Source organism: Drosophila obscura, unplaced genomic scaffold, assembly GCF_018151105.1.
Source record: "Drosophila obscura isolate BZ-5 IFL unplaced genomic scaffold, ASM1815110v1 contig_192, whole genome shotgun sequence".
NCBI classification, from domain to species: Eukaryota; Metazoa; Arthropoda; class Insecta; order Diptera; family Drosophilidae; genus Drosophila; species Drosophila obscura.
The window spans coordinates 3,413,058-3,437,209 of NW_024542781.1; the positions used below are offsets into that span (position 1 = coordinate 3,413,058).

General features: G+C 45.5%; 6 protein-coding genes across 7 annotated transcripts; 1 reads left to right on the plus strand and 5 right to left on the minus strand.

The window, feature by feature from the left end:
• The first annotated feature begins 722 nt into the window (after positions 1 to 722).
• Positions 723 to 2,037, plus strand: LOC111065664 (chymotrypsin-like elastase family member 2A). Its single transcript, XM_022353961.2, has 6 exons — positions 723 to 852; positions 914 to 1,061; positions 1,120 to 1,224; positions 1,352 to 1,470; positions 1,525 to 1,723; positions 1,786 to 2,037. Exons 1-6 carry the CDS (start codon positions 732 to 734, stop codon positions 1,934 to 1,936), a joined length of 843 nt encoding a protein of 280 aa, XP_022209653.1. The 5' UTR covers positions 723 to 731; the 3' UTR covers positions 1,937 to 2,037.
• LOC111065662 (organic cation transporter protein) lies at positions 1,948 to 6,388 on the minus strand. Its single transcript, XM_022353960.2, has 7 exons — positions 5,533 to 6,388; positions 3,711 to 4,157; positions 3,496 to 3,650; positions 3,265 to 3,433; positions 3,041 to 3,188; positions 2,782 to 2,941; positions 1,948 to 2,712 (listed from the first exon to the last, which is right to left on the minus strand). Exons 1-7 carry the CDS (start codon positions 5,649 to 5,651, stop codon positions 2,138 to 2,140), a joined length of 1,773 nt encoding a protein of 590 aa, XP_022209652.2. The 5' UTR covers positions 5,652 to 6,388; the 3' UTR covers positions 1,948 to 2,137.
• Positions 6,389 to 9,213: 2,825 nt separating this feature from the next.
• On the minus strand, positions 9,214 to 10,895 carry LOC111065618. Of its 2 annotated transcripts, none has more exons than XM_022353866.2 (3): positions 10,427 to 10,895; positions 10,187 to 10,369; positions 9,214 to 10,121 (listed from the first exon to the last, which is right to left on the minus strand). In XM_022353866.2, the coding sequence occupies exons 1-3, from the start codon at positions 10,810 to 10,812 to the stop codon at positions 9,242 to 9,244; spliced, it is 1,449 nt and encodes a 482-aa protein (XP_022209558.2). In that variant the 5' UTR covers positions 10,813 to 10,895; the 3' UTR covers positions 9,214 to 9,241. The 2 variants fall into 2 exon arrangements, with proteins under 2 accessions (XP_022209558.2, XP_022209559.2); XM_022353867.2 differs by having other exon boundaries at positions 10,423 to 10,647.
• Positions 10,896 to 11,957: 1,062 nt separating this feature from the next.
• LOC111065616 (organic cation transporter protein) lies at positions 11,958 to 14,218 on the minus strand. Its single transcript, XM_022353865.2, has one exon. It carries the CDS (start codon positions 13,844 to 13,846, stop codon positions 12,176 to 12,178), a length of 1,671 nt encoding a protein of 556 aa, XP_022209557.2. The 5' UTR covers positions 13,847 to 14,218; the 3' UTR covers positions 11,958 to 12,175.
• A 949-nt stretch (positions 14,219 to 15,167) lies between these two features.
• LOC111065495 (organic cation transporter-like protein) lies at positions 15,168 to 17,776 on the minus strand. Its single transcript, XM_022353711.2, has one exon. The coding sequence runs from the start codon at positions 17,271 to 17,273 to the stop codon at positions 15,582 to 15,584; it is 1,692 nt and encodes a 563-aa protein (XP_022209403.2). The 5' UTR covers positions 17,274 to 17,776; the 3' UTR covers positions 15,168 to 15,581.
• Positions 17,777 to 20,003: 2,227 nt separating this feature from the next.
• Positions 20,004 to 22,309, minus strand: LOC111065590 (prolyl 4-hydroxylase subunit alpha-1-like). Its single transcript, XM_022353828.2, has 8 exons — positions 22,104 to 22,309; positions 21,901 to 22,052; positions 21,686 to 21,836; positions 21,431 to 21,621; positions 20,787 to 21,373; positions 20,680 to 20,730; positions 20,456 to 20,621; positions 20,004 to 20,386 (listed from the first exon to the last, which is right to left on the minus strand). Exons 1-8 carry the CDS (start codon positions 22,286 to 22,288, stop codon positions 20,322 to 20,324), a joined length of 1,548 nt encoding a protein of 515 aa, XP_022209520.2. The 5' UTR covers positions 22,289 to 22,309; the 3' UTR covers positions 20,004 to 20,321.
• Positions 22,310 to 24,152: the final 1,843 nt, after the last annotated feature.

A 24,152-nucleotide genomic window follows, 5' to 3' on the forward strand; every position in this document is an offset into this window, starting at 1 on the left:
ATCTAATTTTTACAATGGACAAGTTCCTAAAAGGTTTCAATGGTTTTTTAATATTTATTTGAGCCTGATAATATCACGATAGTATCGATTGTTTTTTCAAAATATGCAAAACTATCAATGACTTCAATCGTTTGACAGCTCTATTGCAAATTGCTAATTCTTGCAGTGGAAATCAGTGTGACCGCGGACTTTTTGATAAAATATACCTCGTCTAGCACTCTAACATATATCGCAATATACCAACAAATTGATTCTATATCGCATCGCAGGTAGTGGTGGGCGTTTCTCGATACAAGTAATATCAGTGGTGGACATTTTGCGATACAGAAATGGAGCTGCCACCTCGGAAATTAATCGACAGAGTTGATACCGATATTTACATACTTTTCGATATATTTCAATAAAAATAGCGCCAGATTTGAAAGAGGTTCGCGTGAAAGAAATATTCTTTTATTTAGCTCTTGGGGGCCGAAATACAAGCTTCTATATCGAATGCTGTGTTTTATAAAATATTTCCTCTTACACGTAGATACAGATAGCTGACGCCGAAGCGTAGAGATTTCAAAACAATTAGCCAACGCATTGGCGCTGGAAATATTTGCACAGCTTGATCGCTTATTTCATTCGACTGTGAATGCTTCTTTGTACATTCTATTTATCTACAAAAACTGTTTCTCTATTTTAAAAAAAATGCTGACGGTCATAAGTTAGTATCTCTTCAACAATCAACCATGAAGGCTGCTTGCACGGGGCTTCTGCTTTTTAGTATCGTCATCAATGCGCTTTCGCTCGGACCGAAGTCCTGCCACGCTGTGCCCATTGTCGGCGGACGGATTGTGTCAACCGTGGGCAGTACCTGGAAGTCGAATGTGCTTGGAAGACTAACTGATCCTCTCTCAACTTCCATTTAAAGGTAGCACCAGCCAGTATCCGTTTATGGTCTCGTTGCAAGATGCGATTGCGGGGAATGACACTGCGGGTCGCACCTATCGGCACTTTTGCGGTGGCAGCCTCATAAGCGACCGCTGGATCCTGACGGCCGCCCACTGTGTTTGGAGAAAGTAAGTGGGAGTATCTCGTACTATCATGACTATTCGTTTCAGTTTCTTTCGGTTTTAGGAACATAAATACCATTTATGCGTTTATTGGCTATGAGAACATCGAGAATGTTGATCTGCTGGAACCATTTGGTCTGGAGAGTGCCGAGTATATCTACTTTCAGCCGTAAGTAAACAGTTGAGTCAAGTTGAACACCCTCTTTATTTATTTAGAGAGAGAGAGAGAGAGTGGGTCGGCAGGCAAAGACCCGCTCAATGTCAAGCCATCAACTGATGGACTCTTTCCCATTTAGATCCAACTTCAGGAATGATATTGCTCTGCTCTATATGAGACGACGTTTCAGAAGTGCTCTGGGCAAGGACTTGCAATTTGCCCAGCTTCCACCTCAGGGAATGACCCCAGATAGGAATGGTATCGAATATTTACCCAGATTCTGGATTAGTTATTGACATTTCATCTCCTTAGAATCATGTCGAATTATCGGTTACGGAGCCACGCAGCATGCGGGCCCATGCCAGAAGCAATTATTTGAGGCCGAAGTTCGGGTGATTGGCAACAAGGAATGTCGAGATATCATAGGACACATCTGGGCACCACAGAATGGGGCAAACACGGTGTGTGCCATGGGCATTGGCCATCAGGACTCCTGCCAGGGCGACTCTGGGTAAGTAGAATCAGGCGTAAACCCCTTCTCCTTCGTTAACGTATTCGTGTTTTGAATGTCAGGGGCCCTCTCATCTGTCCATATGGCGGCAGGGACTATATCTACGGACTCGTTTCCCATGGTCTCACCTGCGGCATCAAGGGAATGCCCAGCATCTACACGGTAACCCGACCCTACCACGACTGGGTGCAGCTGCTGCTCCATCAGTCGTAGATCTCTGGATGTGACGTGTATATAAGCGGTTTATTATACGATATCAAACAGAAAACAATTACGAATATACGCTAAAAGAATGCAAAGACTAACAGCGAACTTAGAGGCTAGAGTACTGCAGTTAACGATACTTCTACTATACACTAAGCGACACGTAGAACTAACTAGCGTAGGACTAACTAACACCACTCACTCGCTCGCTCACTGCTTCTCTGGCTTCTCTGGCTTCTCTGGCTTCTCTGACTTCTCTGGCTGTGGTGCATCGGCGGCGGTGGCAGCAACTCTTTCGATCTGTTCAGAGAGCTTGCCCGTGCCCATGCCCGTTTCCGGCAGAGTGAGGGTCAGCAGGCCCGCTACTAGAACGCAGCAGCCGCAGATAGTCGTTGGAATGTACCAGCCGAGGGCCCCCAGGACATCGACCACATATGGGGCCGAAATGGAACCAACATGGGCGAACGTCGAGCAGGTGCCCAGGGCAGAGTTACGGATCTGGGTGGGATACAGCTCCGCCGTGTAGAGCGTGACCACGGAGTAGGTGGCACTGATGCCGAAGCGGCCCAGCATGGCGAAGGCCACGATCCAGGTGGTGCTGCCCGCGGGCACGGCGAGGACCAGCAGCAGCGAGACGCCCGTCCACAAGAACAGGAACATGGTTGTAATACGGCGACCAGTGAATCGCAGCATCACGACCGGCACCAAATACGAAGGGATGTCCACCAGGCCAGTGGCCACGATGTACAAATACCGACTCACCGAAAGGTTGGCCGCATTCAAAGCTATAGGGAAGGGAACGGAACTCTTTTAGAATCGGAGACCAAGGAGTGTTGCCGAAAGAAACTTCTCACCCGTCACATAGTAGCTCAGCGATGTCACGCAGAACATAAAGTAGGAGGTGAAGATCAGCTTGCGCACATTGGGATTGGCAAAGAGCTCGATGATGGACTTGAGTGGGCCATTCTTGAGTTTTTCCAGCAGCGAGGAGGACGAGCCACCTTCTGGTTCCAGCTGCAACGACAGAAAAAGAAAAGAACAGCAGACGATGATGAAGCAACATCAGGCTTAGCAACCAAGAATATTGATATGTTCCCGGAACTTTGCACCCACCGACTTCTTATCGGTGAGAAGGTCCGAGGAGGCGGTGACGGCCACCGTTGGCTGAATCTCGTAATGGCTGGGCTGCTTGAAGAGGATCTTGTAGACGCGATCGTAGCGCTGGTTCGTTATGAGCCAGCGGGGTGATTCATTCATCAGGCTAAAGGGAGAAGAGAGTCCAAGTGAGTTAGGTGATCATTCGGAAGGCAATCAATCGACTGCAATGTGTAACCTACTAGCAGTTCAGGATGAGGAGCAGCGAGGGTATGGTGAGGGCCAGTTGCAGGTGCCGCCAGGGCTGTATGAGGTAACCGATAATGGCCAAGATGATCATGCCAATGGGATAGGAGGCCGAGAAGGCAATGGACATCCAAGAGCGATGCTTCAGGCAAACGTTTTCCACAACTGAAACAAAGAGAATACAGAAATGAGGCAAACACTTTTGATATTGCAGCGCAAGAACCTACTCATGGTAAAGGCCGGGTAGAAGAGTCCCGAGGAGGCGGCTCCGAGGGCAAAGCGACCCGCCAGGAAGAGACTGTACCAGGGGGAGAAGGTGCAGAAGAAGCTGCCCACAACGAAGAAGGCGGCACCCAAGGTAAAGGAAGTCTTGCGACCGAATCTGCGGAGGATACCATTGATCAGCAACCTTTGGCAGAGAATTCCCCACCACTCCACTCACTTGTCTGCCAGGATGCCAAAGGAGAAGGAGCCACAGAACTTTCCCAGCGATATGGAGACCTGTGCTGAGGTGCGCTGAATACTCTTCTCGCAGGTCAGATCCCAATCGGAGACAAAGGTGCTCTCCGGATCCGCGTACTCGTAGCTGCCCTTCACCTTGCACGACACCTCCGCGGGCCTGTTGATCTCCGACATGTGGCTGGTGTAGTTGAGGGCCGTCTCGTAGGACATTTGGCTGAGGTGCTTGTAGTTCCAGTCCCACACCGTGCACCCGCCGGAGTTGAGGCCTCCCTCGGCTATGTGTCGCCTCTGTGCCAGCGTCCAGTTGGTGGCGTACAGATCGGGGAGGCCGCACCACTGATCCTCGGGCAGGTGTCCCAGCAGGGTGTAGGAGGAGACATGGAATCCGTTCAGTATGTTGGGTGTGACGCATAGGAAGAAAATGGCCCTAAAAGTGGAAAGGAAAGGAAGGGGAATGATTACTGTTTCCCCTGCTGTTGCTGCTAATGCTGCTAATTGGGGTTTTATTTTGTTTTCGCCGATCGGGCAGATTGTTTACATCACGCAACTTCAATCTTTCGCACATTGACACCACACAGCCGTAGGTGTAGCTGATCATCTAACACTTGATTGGAATGCAAATAGTGATCGTAATAGCCGATCCACAACATTAACTTAAGCAGTTAATGCCGCAAAACAAAAGCTGTGAAGGTTAGTTAGCACATGACACATTCACGTTCACATCCACAGTCGTATGCGGCTCACATAATAACAGATGTGGGGATCTGCGCCGAAAACATAAAAAATTTTGAAAACGGCAGCGTCATTAATCATTAACCCAATCGGGCAACCGGAACACAATGCGCATTATTTACATATCCGATTTGCCGATTCACGTGCCTCCACACCCACATCATACCGCTTACCCCACACCCCACACCCCACCCCCATGGAAGTGGGCTTAAGTTCCGGGAAGATCGGCCATCACTCGACGAAGGTGATTTTGGTTGAATGACTTTGAGAGTCCCAGTGAGTGCAATTGTCCTCTTATCACAGCTGGCTTTTTCCTAGGATCACAGTTACATGGCCCGATCTCGATCTACATAGTTAATGGAACCGGTACTCGCGCTATAGGCTATGCTATACGAGAGCTATAGATTGCGCTCACACTCACACTCCCGATCCGTCGTCGCAAGATCTCGGATTTCGATTCATGAGTGGCTTATCAATTCCATTCCGATTCTGATTCCGAGCTTAATGCGAATATAATACGAATAAATATATATGTACATACATATGTACGTGCTGATATATGTATGTATGTGTTCTCGGAATGGATTCTATATTTAAATTTTGAGCGATCACATGACCATTGCCCTCTGATTGAGCCCCACCCCCCACCACCACCTACTGCCTACTCCCTACACCCCTTCGACTCCTACTGTGATTCAGTGATTTCTGACCTACGCCTAAAATTAAGTCCAGGAAGCGGCAGGCCAGACTATTTTCCCATCCGAAACGTGTTCCATTACTCGACTCCAAATCAGAATCGAAACAAAATGCCAGTTGTTTCTTGGGGTTTCACTTGCAATGAGTGGTTCGTGAGTTGCTGACCAGTCAAGCGAAGTGATCATTTGATTGAAAGTGTTTCAACAGTGCACTAGAGAAGTGCACCACCCTGACTAATGTCAACGTTTTTCTAATAACTTAACCTTTAAAAGCCACCGCAATGCACTAATTAGGAAGTGGGTCAAGTGGAACGTGATTGAGGCACGAGTCTCTGTCTCTCTCTCAAATATGAATGCAAAGTGATCATTCCTTACCAGACGAATGCCCCGCCACTGCCAACGATATCCAGCTGCTTGGTGAGCAGATCCTTCATGCTCTCCTCGCTGATGTGCTCGCGTGTCTTCTCGGGATTGTCATCCTTTGATTTGGTCATGGTTAAAATATCACAGTTGGGATTTATGGGGATTTTTCTTTACTTCTTTGCAGTCCGTTGCTCTTGAGCTTGGACTTTTTTCTATGTTGGGGAATAACAACCGACTGGATGGATCGATCTGATCTGATCTGTTCTGATCTGTTCTGTTCCCTATCGATCTCTGCGAGTGCGTTCACTTTGAGCCTCTGACACCGAGTGCGCAGATAAGGTACGGTACCAGCAGCAAGGCGAACCTTCCTTCTCTTCGTCCGAAGATCCGACCGATATTCACTTTCACTCAACGATACGCTGATACGCTGCCTCGCTGCAATGCCTGCCTCGATTTACTGCTGGTTGCTTTGCTATTTATCTATGTCTTACGGTCTGTGTGTGTGTTCTATTTTCCCATTTGTCTTTATGCTCGGATCGCTGTTTATGTTGCAGCGGCGCACATGGGAATGAAAATGAATGCCACATATGACATACCAAAACAAAATGCGACACGATCCCAGTTCAGTTCAGTTTGGTTCTCTGTTTCACTGAAATTCACAATGAAATATAATGAATTCGGGGTTTTCTTATATTTGTTCAGGTCTTTCTTCTTTTTTTTGTCCGTTTCTTGGCCTGCTGGGCTGTGCAACGTTTTCTAATTTTGAATGGATCCCCGAACGCGTGCATTCGCCTTTCTCCTGCAGATGTCCGCCGGTGTCGCTATCAACTACTACTTGTCGCTTCGAAAGCGTCTCACAAACTAAGCCCACGGGAGGTCGATCGCAGTGTTTTTGTACGGCCGTCCGTCCCACCAGAGGAGAGAGAGATGGATGGGATGGGGCCCAGGCAGAGGGAGGTACTCGTACCAACACTCGGGCAATCGGGCGGGCTGGGACCGTTCGGCTCTCTTCCCGATCCATATACGATCTACTATATACATAGTATGTATGTTCGCTTTCTTTGGATTTCATTGCAAGCATTAAAAACAAGAAAGGAAGACAGCGACGGCCATATCGAAGTCATTGATACCCTACATATGAAATATGGTGGCTTGATAATGGTACAACTAATGTAGGAACATATTAAACGATTCTTACTTAAGTTTTAATTAAATTATCCAATGCATATTGGATTATTCTTATTCCCATTTAAGGTAGGTGATTCAGTGATCTTATCCTGATGGTTTTATCTGCATTCAGCAAAGAGAAAGTAAAGTTTCATCATCACATCTTAATGCAAGTAGTTCTCATTAATAAACGCGGATATACTCTTTTAAGTTTAAAACTTTAAAGTGGACCGGATCATAATAATATTTAAATCACGATTTAAAGCTAATATACTGAGGCAATTGTTCAATAGCAACAAATAGCACCCTTTGGTTTCAAATCCTTAGTCAAAAGTGCTCTTCCACTTTAAAAAAATTGGAATACCCTTGGGTAAAGGGTGCACAAAAATTAAATACAATTATTGAGCGTTTAAACGAATGTCAAAATGCGCACTCACAAATAAACAAATTTATTTCTGAATGCTACTCATATGATTAAGTTGAATGTATTTATGTGATTTGTGCTTTATATTTGAGCAACAAGAGTTGACTCATTTCGAGTTAAATCAATTACTAGATTACTAGATGATTGACTAATCATTTCATTCTTTAATGACAGATCCCAAAGATAATAAGATAGCAATTCGCACATATGAGTATTTAATATTTTGAAATTTTTTTGATATTTTGTTTCAGTTTGTACCCTACACACGTACTCCCACACTTCCCTCACTTCCTCCACTATATTCTTCTATTGCTCTTTGCGCAGGATTCTCATTATAAATGCGACAAGCAAAACATTAGAGATTACCCGCTCTCCACCTCCAGCGACCACTTGAGAGCCATATGTTCAGTTCAGTTCGTTCTTCTCCTTCCATATTCCTCCATTCCATTACATTCTATCTGTTCTGTTGGTTCTGTTCGAGGAGGAGGCTACGCTACCCGAAACCCATGTAATTTACATGAACGGAATTACAGTTTAATTCGTTTGTCTCTGCATATCATTATAGTGTTTTTTCCGTTTTCTTTCGTATTGTTTACCTTTTTATTTGGTTTTATTTTCCGAATTCCGAATATGTAGTCGAAGAGCGGGACACAATACTCGAATGTGTATACTACTCGTATACCATTCACTGTGTGACGTACAGAAAGAGTAAGTACAGAAAGAGTGAATGAATGTGAATGAGAATGCGAATGTGCACTCTCTGCAATTTTGAATGAAATGTTTGTATACAATGTGGAAAGATTTGAATCTCACAGTGAGCCGAATCGTTCCATAACTAGAACCAGAACCAGAACCAGATTTCTACGCAGTGACCTTATCGACTGATTCGATTTGGGTTAACCTCCATTATCATCCGAGTGGAGCTTCAAGAGTCCAGTCCTCAACTCTAGTCTCAATTGGTCTCAATGAATCAATCGAGCGACCGACCGACCGTCAATCACATCTACTATACCCCGATATCGTAAGCAATAACCCTGGCGGAGGAAGCTAGAGATTGGCATTGGATGAGGCCAATCCAGATAAGTATTCATACATATATTTTAATCATGGCTCTCTCTGTTCTGATACACTACTAATTGTTGTTCATTTGTTCGGTTCTCAGGCATGCAATCATCATCCTGTCCGTTTGTCCGTCCGTCCATTCGTATTCTATTCATCTGTGAAATTCGCACTACCCCGAGCGAATACATTCAAGAGGTTACCGGTTCCCTACTAACGGTTGAAAGTATTACGAGTATTGCAGCGGTTGAGTGGCCGTAATTAGAACTTTTTATGTTGATAGCCCGGTCGCATGCGGGATGCACATGGGCGTGCCACCATAGACAATTCGATTGTCTGGCTGGCCTGGCCTGGCCTGGGATTTGACTTGATTTTCTATTTGGAATGCATTGTTTTTGGGGATGGAATGCAGGTTTCTAACCAATATCCACTGACTCGAAACTATATACGCAGCTACGTCCAACAGACAATAAAATAAACACGCAAAACGAGTGCTAATCTAATAAAAGTCATCAAATTTACATACACATAAATCACAAGAACTACATATGATTGTCAATAGGTTTCAGAGGGTTGCTCATGCTGGAAAATCTATGACACTTGCCTACAGAAGGTCTTTGCTTTGGGACTATAGTTTATGTAGGTACCTTTTAAATATATTTATTGCTAAATTACTTAAGTGTGCTTAATGGTGTCCGATGGTTGATCATTTTCTTTAAGAATACAATACCTTCTCCTCCCACAGAGCGACGATAATTCATTTTTACGAGTATATTGTAATAAAGAGAGCGTTGGCGAGGCTTAAGTGAAAGATTGCCCAACGAAACGAAGACGAGCTGAATCGAGGGGAATTGTGCATGCTCGTATTAAATTCGTACGAGTAAGAATACTCGTATAAATCTAGGCGTTGCTAAACGACTAAATTCAATGAGCACATTGAGGAGAGGATAGGAGAGGAGGCTGCCGTGCCGCTGTTGAGCAGAGCTCAGACTTTAAGCCTCTTGGGTAGACAGATACACATACACATTCACATCACATTCACCTGGCAGTTTAGACACTTTAATTTCACATCTAGGCGGTGGAGAGGATGGCGTGACAGTAGCCTTTTTTGAGCAGCCAGATGAGGCCGAGAATAAACAAGCTGTAGAAGGTTACATTGTAGAGGTTGAGGCGGCTTAGCAGGCCGCTGAGACGGGTGGGGGTGCTGCTGCTTTCGTAGGGATTCTTTTCCCGCACTTCGATCATATCCTTCCAGCTAACGACCTGCGGACGGACCACAAACAGGGCATTGACAGCGGCCCGAACACCACTCTGGACGGCACCACCCATGAGGGTGCGATAGTTGGTGCCCACCGCCGAGGAGCTGGACCAGATAACCCGATGCCAGGGCGTCACCTGTGGCTTGTGCCGGGCCATGCTCAGCTCTGTGGTGCTCTGCCGATACTCCAGTGGGTTCCGCATCTCATCACCGAACTGAGAGGAGAGAAGGTCCAGGACATTCTGCCGCACACTGGCCGACTCCTGCGGAGAGTGCACCATGTAGCCACAGTACGTTGCCTGGCGGCATTCGTGGCCACACACCAGAGGCTTTGAGCTGAGAAAGTTCCCCGAGAAGCCCGCCTCCGCCCAGTGGCATTTGCTGTAGCTTAATGAGAATTGGGTGATCAGGCGACTGGGCTTGAGTTTCGCCTTGGGCGGTGGACAGAAATTCTTTGGTATCGGTGGCTCGAACTCCAGCTGCTGCACCTTGTTCCATGGAATGGCCAGGATGACGGCCTGGGCGGTGTACTTCTCCCCCTGGGAGTCTGTCAGCTCCACATAGTCCCTGAAGTGCTTTACACTGACGACCCGCACATTCTGGGTGATCGCTATGTACCCGATCTTCTCCAGAATGCTCTCGATCAGCTTCTGGGTGGAGAGCTCCAGGAAGGTATTCGGAAAGTTAAAGTAGCTAAACAGGGGAATGGAAAATGTTGGTTCTTTAGTGGATGGATGGATCAGTCTAGGATCGCTCACAAGTCTAGGAGTACGGCCAGGCCACCGCAAGAGCTGCACATAGACATGAAGGTATCGTAGTCCACTGCGCTGGCATGGACACCGGAGACCAGCTCTACGAAATTCCTCATAAAGTTGCGCGACTTGCTGAAGAACAAGTTTCTAGTAATATGACGCTCCATGCTGGGCACACGCTCCCGCAGGCTGCAAGGAACAAGGCGATAGCTGAGGGATCAATTCAAACCTGACATTCGCACCCACGTGAACCGCTTCGATCGAAACCTGCCCATCCGTAGGTCCAGCATTTGGATATATCGACACAGCTCGAACTTTGCAGGCAGCGCTGTTGGACCCCGATCCAGGGCCCAGCAGCGTTCCAGCTCCCCATTTTCACCGCGTCTGTGTTGAGGCATCATCTGCATGTCGTTCATAAAGGCCAGCATATCGTGTTGCTCCGCATCGACGAAGCGGATCCCATTTTCATCCAGCTGGCCACCGGGACGGCTGTTCTCGTCAAGGATCCGTATGTGGAGTGTTGTCTCCTTGGCCAGCAGCTTCACGGCCGATGTCAGGCCCGACAGTCCCGCCCCGACAATCACTACATCTAGCTCGGGCTGTTCGGTGCCAAAGGGTAGATGTTGATCCATTGCACCCTCCGTTCCTAGCCCTTACACCAGACAGGTGACACCATGATTTTTTTTGTCATATTTTTCTGTGTTGATAAGTGACAACTTTATCGTAGAGCACTAATTTCTGAGTTTCCCTTCAACAGAAAATGCTACCATCCATAGATGCTCTTTCTTTAAAACTGAAAATTATTTCTGCTCATGTTCGCCGTTTATCTGTTCGTTGTTTACAGTTTTCACAAACTGAACAGCTTAAGAGAATATGTGCAATCTGTTGCCTACTTTTGGGCGTGTCTTTTTTAATCGTTAAACACTGAAACTCGTACTCACCGAAATTACTCAGCAATAAGATACCTATAAATATGAATAAATAAATAAAAAATAAATAAAAGTGCAGCTGGTTCCAGGAACTTTGGAATTCATATAACATCAGGAATCATGATCAAATAGGAAATAATTTGAACTATTTTGTATGAGAAAAACAAACTAAGCAGAAACTTGACCCCTTTTAGCCTGCTCTCCATATCATAGTCTCACTTTATCACGCCTCGAATGCAAATTCCAAGTCGAACAATAAACATCAACCAACATAGTAGACAAATGACGTGTTCTGGGGCATGGATGGATGGATTGGATGGATGCCAATGGATGAGGAGGAACAGTAGTTGGCCTAAGCTCAACTTCGTTCAACTTTCAAGCACCTGGATAAACAATAGATGCGAATTCCACGCACGTGAAACTGCCAGAACTTGTTTCTATAGGACTTTCGCTTATCAATGTGACACAGTTGATAGTGAGCTATGCGTTTAATCTACGCGAATGATATATGAACGAAATATTATTGTAAATAAAATAATGAAACAATAATCAATGTTGACTTGAGAGAATGGGCGAATGAGATCGATCACCCACCTTCCATACTCGTATTATAAATGCAATCGTTTTGCGGTTGCACTCGGATGCGATTGCCTGTTATCAGTGGACGGCGACGACCGCTTAGACATATTTTTATGTACGTGTACTTATCGCCCGAGAAGTTATTCTTCAATAAACAAAGTTCGCCACAAAGTTCGCCATAAAGTTCGTTGCTTCGCAGCGAACCTTCAGCGCGCGAGTAGCAGATATTATTTTTATACCCAGAACCAGAACAGCTCGTAGAGAATAAACGTAGTGCACCCACATTGTTGCAGGTATATTTACTCTGCTTGTAAAACGAAACAAAAGTCGTGCCAGTGAAATGTGATGTGTTGCATGAATTTTTAAAATACTTTCCAATGGAATGAACAAAGCGGGGAATGCATAAATTCGTTGAAATTTCCAGATTCGAGGCTCAACTGAGGCCGGACCCCATCTGATTGGACTGTGTCAAGTAATCCACCTCCTCTTAGCTTTGATTGAGCATCCCTTTTAGCTCTTGGTTGGTGCCCCCTTCTGCACTGATCGACGGCTCCTGCTTCTTGCCAAAGTTCTCGCCATCCTCGATGGTCTCCGGCATGGGCTTGTTGAGCGTCTCGGGCAGCAGCAGCGAGAGTAGTCCAGCTGTCAGCGAGAGTGCCCCACAGATGATCAGCGGCAATGGCTGCCAGATCTCCCCGAGCAGCTTCAGATACGGCGCCAGTATGCCACCCACTCGGGCCACCATGGAGGAGGCGCCAAGTCCCACATTCCGCACCACTGTGGGGAACTGCTCCGCCGAAAAGATGTATATGGTGCCGTAGGAGGCAGTGATGGCCAGCTTCCCGATCATCGCGCATGCAACAATCATCCAGGTCTTGCCGCTGGGCACAGCGATGGTAAGGAGAAGACTTACTCCAGCGATTAGCATGGTCCCGCACAGGATCGATCGCCTGCCCCAGCGGTTCAGAGTGAAGAGGAGGAGAGTGTAGGCGGGAATCTCGACGGCGCCAGAGATCATAAAGTTGAGCAGCTGGTTGCCCCCCAGATTGTTGGTGTTCCACGACAGGCCGTAGTAGACGCCGCTGTTGACGAACCAATCGAAGAAGATGAGCAGCGTCTTCCGCCGCAGATTCGGATGCCGCAGGAGGTCGAAGACTGTGGCCGCCGGCTGGGAGGCCGTTAGGTTATCCTGTTTCTTCTTTTCGGCCACCTCCTCCACCAGCTGCTCGTAGATCTCGCTGGGTATCTCCACCCTGTTCTCCTTGGCAGCCTTCTCGATAATCACAAAGGCCTCGTCCTTGCGCCCCTTGAGCAGCAGCCAGCGCGCGGATTCCGGAATGATCCAGTAGTAGCAGATGAAGAGGAGTCCTGGCAAGGTGAGGGCGATCTGCAGCCAGCGCCAGTCGTGGATGAAGTAGGCAAAGGCCGCCGTCAGCATGAAGCCCACGGAGAAGAACATCTGCATGGCGACTCCGGCAAAGAGGCGATACGAGGATCCAACCATCTCCAGGGCGATCACGTAGGCCACCAGGAACACGCCCGATGTGGTGGCGCCCACAATCATGCGGGAGATCGTATAGCTGAAGTACTCGGGCGCCACGCCAGCCAGCACTCCGAAGATCAGCTGCAGGATCAGCGAGGCGAAAAAGGTGGGCTTGCGTCCCAGCTTGTCCGACATCTGGCCAAAGATGAAGCTGCCCAGCAGGACGCCCAGCATGAAGAGGGAATCGCTGCTGGCGCTCAGCAGGCTTCTATTGCACACCATGTCCCATTCGGTGACGGCGCTGTTGAGGTACCTGCTCTGGTCGTAGAGGAAGCCCGCGGAGCAGGCCACGGTTCCGTTCGTTGTGAAGGGTTTGCTGCCATTGAGATAGTCCGCGCTGTAGGTCACATTGTAGTACTCGCAGGTCGAGGCCTTGCCGGTCACACTGTCAAGGGGATAGGCCAGGTGCCATTTGTCCAGTGGCAGCGACGCGAACTGCACTGTGGCCGCATCCTCGTGCGGCAGCTGGCAGCGGAAATCGGGCTTGGCCAAGAGGAAGACCCCAGCGAGCTTGTGGAAGGCACAGACAATGGCCGGCAGACAGAGCAGATAGTAGATCCGTTTTTGGTAGCGACCGAATTCGCCCAGGTGCGTGATGACGTCGTCGTATCCCATGCTGATTGGCTCTGGGCCACGTTAGTGGCTATTGGCTTGGTTAGTGCTTGAGTGTCGTACGATTTGTGGCGCGCTTCAAGGGTCGCGCCATTTAATGCGACGCCCTGACGTATGAGCAACTTTGTCTAGCGTGGCGTTGCGTATACGGCGAGTGCGCCCGCTTGAACCCGTTTTGATTGTGCAACAATCCAACTGAATACTTGACACACAAATGAGGCAATGCTCTGGCTGCACTCTATAGCAGCTCCAGCCTCCGTACACACTCTGAATCCGATGTCAACGAATTGAGATGGCAATTGCCGATGCCGATGCCGATGCCGATGTGGGAAGCGCTCGATCAACCACTCGCCAGCTGCTTCAGTCAGAGACTAAACACAAAGAGCTGCTAAATGTTCTGAAGAACCCAAAAATCGGCTCTACGACTATCAGTGCGGGTCTGTGTGAGTGCGTAAGAGTAGCGCGGCGACTCTCACGCTCGTCGAGCAGTCACCCACCCTGTGAGAAATTCGATTGATCAACGATCGGCCAAAGAAATTGAAAATTCAACCGAGATTTCAGCAGAGGGGATGGTTGGCAGTGAGGGAAGAGGCAGCAGCTGCATTCCCAGTAACGTACGATGCGATGTTTGTTGGGCAATTAAAGGCGTCCCAAAAAGAGAGACACAACATGAAAATGGCCTGATTCAGAATTCCAAACATTCTGCAGGCAAACAAAACAATTCATATTCTCCTGCTCATTCACATGTAGGTAGGTACACATATCTAATATAGTATTTATACGAGTATCTATGTATCTACATATGTATATGTTGTATTAATTGCTCTTCTTATGCTATCTTAGTTCTCTTAGTTTCACTCTTTCGTTTGGCTGCTCTTCGATTTCCGTTTGACTATCAGCTTTTGTGGGGGGAAGGGGAATATCGAAAGAGTTATAGCAGTATGTCGAACCACAATGTTGCACTGAAACAGAAGAGCCATAAATAGAGGACCGACCCACATACCCCTATAGAGAGAGCGTCATCACGTAATTAGATCAAGTGCAAAGCACTGTCAAATTGTAGTTTCTATTGTGTGTTGTGTGTTGTGTGTTGCAAGGTCAGATCCATACAATTTCTCGCAGTGTACTCTACCCGCCTAGCACTCTAGTGATTAAATATTCTATTCGGGTCTATTCTTGAAATATCAGTCTCGTGTCTTGGCTGCTGATAAGAAACCTGTTTCGGAAATAAACACAGCGGAAACACGTGTCATACCATAATTTGAGTAGCCAACCAAATGGTCCGGCCCGTCCGGGTTTATGTGGGTCAAAAATGTCCAAGATATACGATTTCATGGTACAGCCTCGTGTTTAGGTATTGCTAGAGGAAAAAGTACAACAGTTTTATTTGAAAATCAATTTCATGGAATACATGGAAATGTGTACAACTTATAATAGGTATAAACTACACAGCGGCATGGGAAAAGGAGAGTTACATACATATGTATGTATGTGCTAAAACACCCTTAATCCATTGAAGCAAACCCTACCTATGCCGCCGCTTCCTGGTTAAATGCTAGCATAGAAAATTATCTATTTGGTCCCATCCTTTCATTCGTATTTTGTATTCTGTTTTTCTGTTTACTGTTTTCTGATTTGGTCTGCGTGTGAGATTTCTGAAATGATATAATACTTGCTCCATTCTTCTGCCCAGCCCAGACATCCAAAAGTACCCCTAACACTCCTAGGTACACCTAGTTCACAAGCTACCATTGGCCTCGTGGCCATTCTCCAGGGATCCGTTGAGGGGCTGCGTCTCTACCGCCTCCAGCGACAACTCCCCTTTGGTCTTCTTGCCGAAACGCTCCCCATCGGCAATCGTCTCCAGCATCGGCTTGTTGTGGGTCTCGGGCAGCAGCAGGGAGAGCAATCCGGCAGCCAGAGAGAGCACGCCGCAGACTAGCAGCGGCAGGGGCCCCCAGATGTCGCCCAGGTAGCTGAGGTAGGGTGTCAACATTCCGCCAATCCGGGCAACCATCGAGGCGGCGCCCAAGGCCACGTTTCGCACCACCGTGGGGAACTGCTCTGCAGAGAAGATGTACACAGTGCCGTAGGATGCGGTTATGGCCAGCTTGCCCATCATTGCGCATGTGACAATGAGAGCATTCATACCCTCGGGAATGACGACGGTGAGCAACAGGCTGAGTCCCGCCACCACCAGGCAGCCGCAGAGGATGGAGCGCCTGCCCCACCTGTTGAGCGTGAGCAACAGGAAGATGTAGGCTGGGATCTCGACGGCACCAGAGATGAGAAAGTTTAGCAGGACATTGCCGCCAAGGTTTTTCGTGTTCCACGAGAGGCCGTAGTAGACGCCGCTGGTCACCAGCCAGTCGAGGAAGATGAGCAGCGTCTTGCGGCGCAGATTGGGATAGCAGAACAGGTCCCACACGGATGGCAGTGGCTCCTTCTTCTTATCCTTATCCAGATCCATCTGCTGCTTGTCCGCCGGACCACTGCCCTCGTCCAGGAGCGCACTCAGAACCTCGGGCGTGATATCCACACGATTGAATCGCGCCGCCTTCTGCATATTGGCAATGGCGCACTCCTTGCGGCCCTTCGAGAGCAGCCAGCGAGCGGATTCCGGAATGATCCAATAATAGCACATGAAGATGAGTCCTGGCAGCGTGAGGCCAATCTGCAGCCAGCGCCAGTCGTGGATGAAGTAGGCAAAGGCCGCCGTCAGCATGAAGCCCACGGAGAAGAACATCATCACAAAGATTCCCGCATAGAGTCGCTTGGCAGGACCCACCATCTCCATGGCAATCACATAGGCCACCAGGAACACGCCCGATGTGGTGGCACCCACAATCAACCGAGAAATGGTGTAGGTGAAGTATTCCGGTGCCAGTCCGGCCAAGACTCCGAAGACCACCTGGATAACCAGCGAGGCAAAGAGGATCGGCTTGCGGCCGTACCTGTCGCTCAGCTGGCCAAAGATTATGCTGCCCAGCAGCACGCCCAGCATGAAGAAAGAGTCACTGGTGCCCGCCATGAAGCCACGTTCGCAGACGAGATTCCACTCGGTCACGGCGCTGTTGAGGTACGTGCTCTGGTCGTACACATACCGGTCGCAGCTCCGGGTGTTGTTTGTGGTTCTGGCCAGGCTGCCGTTCAGGTACTCCTCGCTGTAGTCCACATCGTAATACTCACACACATCACCAGGCGGATAGGAGATGTTCCACAGTTGCTCCGGCAGCTCGTACTGGGAGCCATTACCTGGCGAATCGTCCTCGAAGGGCAGGACGCAGCGGAATTTAGGTCTGGCCAGGATAAAGACGCCGGCCATCTTATGGAAGGCCACCGGAATGGACGTGAGGCAAATGAGGAAGTAGATGATCCTCTGGTAGCGCCCAAAGTCGCCCAATTTGATGATGGCCTCGTCGTACCCCATATCGGATTCGCGGATTCGATTCTATGCGTGCGAGCAGCTGGTGTGTACCGCTCGCGGGGCTATGATTCACACTGATGGGGCCGCTGGCTCTCGGGCTCGCTTTTTGGCGCTCTGTCTCGTGATAATTTTTTTTTTTTTTTTTGTTCATCAGCAATCCCCAAGCGAGAGGCCGCTGCTGCTGCTCATCCAGCGCGGCTATGACGGTGACGTGTACTTTGCTCCGGCGGCGGCTCGGACTTTGGAGACCGGCAGATTGCGTGGAATTCTCTTTAAAAACAATTATTGCTTGCCGAACACGTGTTCCTAAAACAAGAAAAGCCAACAACGATAGACAACGAAAGAGGAGGCCGAAACGGAACCACAAAACCGAAAGGGAACCGAACAGCGTAGAGCCAACAGAAAGGCAACAAAACGGACCCACAATTGGTATCTAACTGCTATATTTCATCAAACGCCGCGACCGGTGCGTCACATTTGGCAAACGGAACAAATATGAGCTGCGAGTCCAACCGGGGCTGCAACTGCAGACACTTCGGAGAGAAATATGGTACGAGTACGAGTATAAATATACAGAGAGCCATTGCCAACAAACACCATTCCGTTATACGTAGCTCTCTGGCCCTCAGATATGTTTATGCTGGCAACAGCAAAAAAAAAAAAAAAACAACACCTTAATGGATGGCCGTCTGGGCGTCGAAGATTTGCATACCCTTCCTTGCAGATCGGTTGCTATTTCTATGCTTCTATGCTTTCTAAATGCTTTTAGATATTATATTTTAATTCCATACAGTGTTACACTGGCAGCTATATTTATGATATGGATAGATATCAGTTGCAGCGGATTCCGAAAATGCCTAAATATGTATTTAAAAAAAAACTCAAAATTAGCATGGATATAATTTCATAACTATTCTGATAGAAATATTATCTAATGGTATGGGTTCGGAAACCATACCCTCTGTGAGTTGCCAACACCTGACCAATTCTATAGTACCCTCTCTTCAAGGGTGTACAAACACCGTCGAAATTTGATGAATTTTGCCGGCTGCATTCTCTCTCTGCTTTGCGCACACTCTCCACTTTGTTTTCTGCTCTCTTCTTATGAAATGGCTCTCTCTTGCCGGTTACTTACCGGCTTCACATTCTGAACAAGAGAGAGAGAGAGAGAGAGGGCAGAACCAATCACCCATTAGGCCCCCAGAGTGACAGAGACATAAAGCCAACCAGCCCCTAATGGAACGATGTTTTCGTTGTTTGTTGGTAGTAATATAACAGTTAAGGGACATGCGATACCAAGCCGATCCCTGCCACCACATACGAATGTGAATTTAATGAGCCGCAGCTGAGAACATAAGCCAGGTAATGGTAATGGAAATTCAAACAGATTTCTGTGCTCTGAGTGTGGACTTTCATCAATCAGCCGATCTTCTTGTCTCTTTCTCGTTCTCTCTGTTTCGCCGCTCAATTGATGTGGCAGAGACAATTAAGCGGGTCGGGTCGTACGATTCCATAGTCCCAACACCACAGAACTTCTCTCAATTACACTCAATTAATAAGCATAACGCAGACCCATTCCCAAGATATTCCCAAATCAAAGGCGGAAAATCGTACGATAGAGTGTTGAACCTTCCCTTTCCTTTTTTATTTATTGTGATAACTGATCAGAAGTCAGTAAAGAAAATCCAGCTTCGGGCTCCCAAGTGTTTGATACCCTGGCAGGTATCTTACGAGTACATGGGGTAAATGGTAGTTAGTATATGATATAGGGAGTAGTATTCCGATTTATGTACATTGAATATTGTTTCTTTTTGAGCTGTGTTTTATTATCATTAGAAACAATTCAGTTTACAGATCGTTCCTACAACAGCTTTATCATGTTTAGATCCGATCTTTTTAAACCCGTACTCAAAAAAGAGTTAAGGGGCATATTAGATTTTTGGTAAAAGTGAATGTGTGCAACGCAGAGAAGGACCCCATAAAGTATATATATTCTTGATCAGCATCAATAGCCGAGTCGATATAGCCATGTCCGTCTGTCCGTCTTGATGAGCGCCTAGATCTCAGAGACTATAAGATCTAGAGAAACCAAATTTGGTTTCCAGATTCATGTGATCTCACACTGCTACAAGTGTATTTGAAAATTTCGGTCCCTCATATATTTAAATCATTAGACATGACATATCTCAAAATAAATCGGACAATAGTTCTTCCATAGAAGAGCTTATGAGATATTTTTTACAGGGTAGATAACTATTTAAAAAAACAACATTTTGAAAAAGGTTTATAATAAAAAAAATGTATTTTTTGTATTGCATAAAAAATGTTTAATTATTATGTGTATTGAAAATAACCATTAAACTATCTTTATCGATGGATAAAACCAAAGTTATGAAAATGCAAAGGCAAATATGCACCGGAATCAAAGTTAAACTTTGAATATTTACTGTAAAGCTTTTAGACATTGTAGCAACATTTAATATTGCAGACTTAATTTTGGAAAATTTTCCTTTCAGATGCAGTTTATATTAAGAAGATATCTTGATTCGTTCATAAGTTATTAATTTAGCAAGTTGAAAAAGCCGAAGCCCTCACTGTACGACACTTAACTATTGCTCCTATACATACAAAAAATAAAAAAACAAAAAAAAAAGATCCAACTATAATTTTATTTTGTAACTATATCTTATTTAAAAACAAAAAAACTCTCAACATTGATAAACTTTGAAGTCTAAATTTCCCGGGGGTAAGCTGAAATTGCAAAGTGCTTGTATCCAATTTATTGCTGCATTTAAATTTGTATTACAACCAGGTGTAAGATACTTAAGTTATGTAAAATACCATTTTTTGTAAATCTTAAAAAAAAATCTGCTACAGATTAAAACCATTTCTCTTTTTAAAAAGTTTTAAAGCCCCAAAAAAAATAATGATGGAACGGGGCAGACGGATATTGATATACATATGCATCAATTAGGTTACACATCTGCCAATCTGGAATATAAAACTTCGCTCCAAACATCCATTCAAAATTAGCATAGATCCCCTAAAGACCTAATTCGTCTTCACGCATGGCCATTGGAACATTTGCTCGGCATTGTAGATCCATTTTGTGGCAGCTGTCAAAAAGTAAAAACCACAGAAATCGATCATTGATTTCACAGGAAAGTTTCGAAGGAAAAACGCACCCCATTTGGAGCCCACCAGCACCGGGCAGCCCCCATGCAAGGACCTCGCCTCGCCGTGGTAACTGCTATTCATGCTGTGAAAGACCAGAGCACTACCCTTTATGGGGGTGCAGGAAATCTCGAGGTAGGGAAACACCGTTTTGCCACCCTGCTCGACATCGTTCAACTTCAGGACAATTGAGGGCAGCTATTCAGATGTTCGGTTCTTATAGCGATATACTTACATAGAAGAGAGCTGTAGCTATCCTGTCGCCACGTTCAATATACTTATTATACTGAAAATCCATTATTAACCATCTCTAACCATCTAATTAAATAAATAAATACTCACTTTGGGTCCAAAGTAGTCCCGATGGGGCATGTACTGTCCGCCAGTGCCGTAGTTAATAATCAGCAACTTATCCGAGGATCCAATTTTTTCCACTTCGAAGCCGGTCATGTGCATCACACGCCGATTGACGGCTGTAACGGCCTTGTTTTGGTGATCGGTTTGGAAGGAGCTCGTTGAGGTGCGAGCGCTGTCGGATTTTTCCCCTTGTAGGACCAAGTTGTAGACTTTGCTCCGCTTTAAATCTGGCAGAGCATGACGCTTGAGCTCCTCAATCTCGCTGTCATAGATCACATCGTGATAAATGGCTACGTACGGATCCCGATTGAGGGGCTCCACTTTCAAGGGGGCCAGCCGCAGCACCGGATGAGTGTTAAAATCGTAGTGGCAGCTCAGACCTTGCGGCGGATCGAAGAGACCACGGCATCCCTGGAAATACCTCTCAAACTCTAAGGTTTTTCCTTCCGTTTCCAATTTTGTTGGCTTTAGATCGCCTCTCTCCATAAGCTTTAACTGACGAAGGACTCTCTGGTCGTCGGTTCCGAGGGTCAAAGTTTCTTGAAGCATTTGCAAAGCGAGCTCCTTTTTGTCTGCAAATACGTTGATCAGTGGATGGATTGATCAACAGATCGATGCCGATTCCATACCCAAGTTAAAAAGGTTCCTGGCATAGAGCTGCAGAACATGAGCCAAATCGAAGCCCATCACCCGATGGAGCTCAGCATTGTCGTCTGTCAGCCATATGGCCTCGAACCAAGCTTCTGCCCGGTCAAAGTATCGCTTCTCAAAGCCATTTCGGGCCAGGGCAAAACAGTCCATTGCATCGAAGCTTTTCGATCTGAAATGGAAAACGATTGTCAACGATGTACTAGAAATATAATTAAGTTTCCTCATCGATTCACTTGTATTGCTTTCCATTGATCAGACCACGGGAAAAGTCATCGACAGACAACCCATAGATTTCGATCAGAATGTATATAGCTTTGCAGGCCTCGTCCAAGTCGACTTTAGTGGGTAAATACGGTCGTATTTCTTGCACGTGGTTTTGCCACTCTGAAACATCAAGAAGCGATAATCATTTCAGCCATTTACGAATCGTATGCCATTCCATTCTGACCTAAGGCCACCTCTTGGCGCATAAAACGCAGCCACTGCGGCCAGTCCGAGTGCAGGTGTCGCATAAAGGAAAACTGTCTGATACCGTTGAATTCCTTCTCAATGTGATTCTCCTCCAGCTGTTGCACTTCTATCTCAATCTGTTTTATGGCGCTGAAAAACATCAATCTTAGCAGCGTACAGTTTAGCTAATTTTTCACTCACAGCTCAACTGCGTTCAAATTTTCTTGCAACATGGTTACATAAACGTTCAGATCGGTGACGAGGAATTTCTTCAAGCCCAGCAAAGAAACCATTTCGGCGTTGGAATATGCATAGCGACTGTTTGATTCACATCTGGCCATGATAGCAATAAACAATATAGACAAAATGGGCAGGAATCTTCTCATTTTACGTGCACTTGCCGCGAATGTGAAGGTACAAATACATTTTTGGCTTGCGATACTGATTTTTGTTAACCATTAACCATGACTGTAGCCAATGGATTTTGATGGGCATAATGAGTCCGTCGTACAGATACTTTTCGTGCCATTTCTGTATACCCTATCCATTTCTAGATATGTAATATATGTATTATTTTCAATTTTTGAATTCAAATTTAAACGACTGCGCGCTTATCATTTGCGCTTTACAGACACTTTTTGTGCTGCTCTGGTTACTCCAGTACAAAAAGTGCTGTTGTTGCGCACGGCTAGAGAACAAAACAGTAAAAAAGGTATATTGCACGCGCAATCAGGATGACCGTTTAAAGATATTATATATGTACATTTTGGAATATTTTGACGTCGAATATGAGTTCAAGGACTACAATATAGGTCGAAATCGACAATGAAAGTTTAGATGTAACTAAACCGTTAAATATAATTTTTATTACAAGCTTTTTTATGCTATAAGCAGTCCAATAAAAAATTATATTATATTATATTATATTATATTATATTATATTATATTATATTATATTATATTATATTATATTATATTATATTATATTATATTATATTATATTATATTATATTATATTATATTATATTATATTATATTATATTATATTATATTATATTATAGAGAGAGAGACCGGTTAACCCATTTATGAAACTTTAAGAATTTTATCGCAGTGCATATGAAAGATATCGTGGTGTTTTTTTTTATAAGTGGACAAACTTTCGATCGATCGATGTAAAAAAAGTTATTGCAAACAGCACTATTTTACGGGTAAGTTCGTTTTTTGCTCGGTATATTTGCAAAATTACAAGCTGTATTTCTGAGGGTCAATACCACTTATAGTTCCCATACTCGTAAAGAAACCACAACATTCTTTACATAGAGTTACAGCAGCATATGCGCCCCCCCCCCCCCCCCCCCCCCCCCCCCCCCCCCCCCCAGGCCCCCCCCCCCCGCTGGCCCCCCCCCCCCCCCGCACCCCCCCCCCCCCCCGCCCCCCCCTTGTACATATGTATTTTCTTCTTGTTTTTCGTAGAAATTAATAAATTAAAACATTTGGATTTGTGTCTTAAAATAAGTATAAAAAGTACATTTTTTCCTTCATTTAACATATACATTGATATTATTTAAATAAATTTATTTTCCAAAATTTTCCAAAAATGAATATGCCTGACCGAGGGTGTCACAGACTACGCGATTTATCGCTGAGGCCAGCCGCTCTAAGAGATTCGGTAGGGTTTCTTTTTGGGATAACCAAATGTCAGGGGATCGCTCACCCAATTGGTAAGCGGCAAGTTCAGGAATAATGATAGTTCTTTTTGAATCGGATTTTCTTGAGTTCTTCTTTCAAAATAGAGCGATGGAGGGACTCAAGAAAACTTTCCTTGACATCCGTTTCTTCTTTTCTAATTGCGCTCTCCAACTGAGTCCTGAAAGAATTAATGCAAAAATTAATTAATATTCATATATGTATATACTATAAAAGCTATTTAAATTGCTAATACATTTGTTAAGAAAATTAATTCACATATGTATGTATGTATACATATTTATAATATAATACATAATTATAATAAAATTAATAAAGTTGTATTTAAGTTACATACACTTTACATATGTATGCATCATGATGCTTGTTTTTTAATATTTAGTCTTTTTACAGAGTATTCGGAATAATGTCGTTTACCGTTGGCTGTCGAATTAAGTGTGACCGAATATAATAAGTAAAAAAATATCAATATATAGATATTTTGGCAGAGAAATATCACGATATAAATATATTTTTATTTTTAAAAAATATCGATATTATTC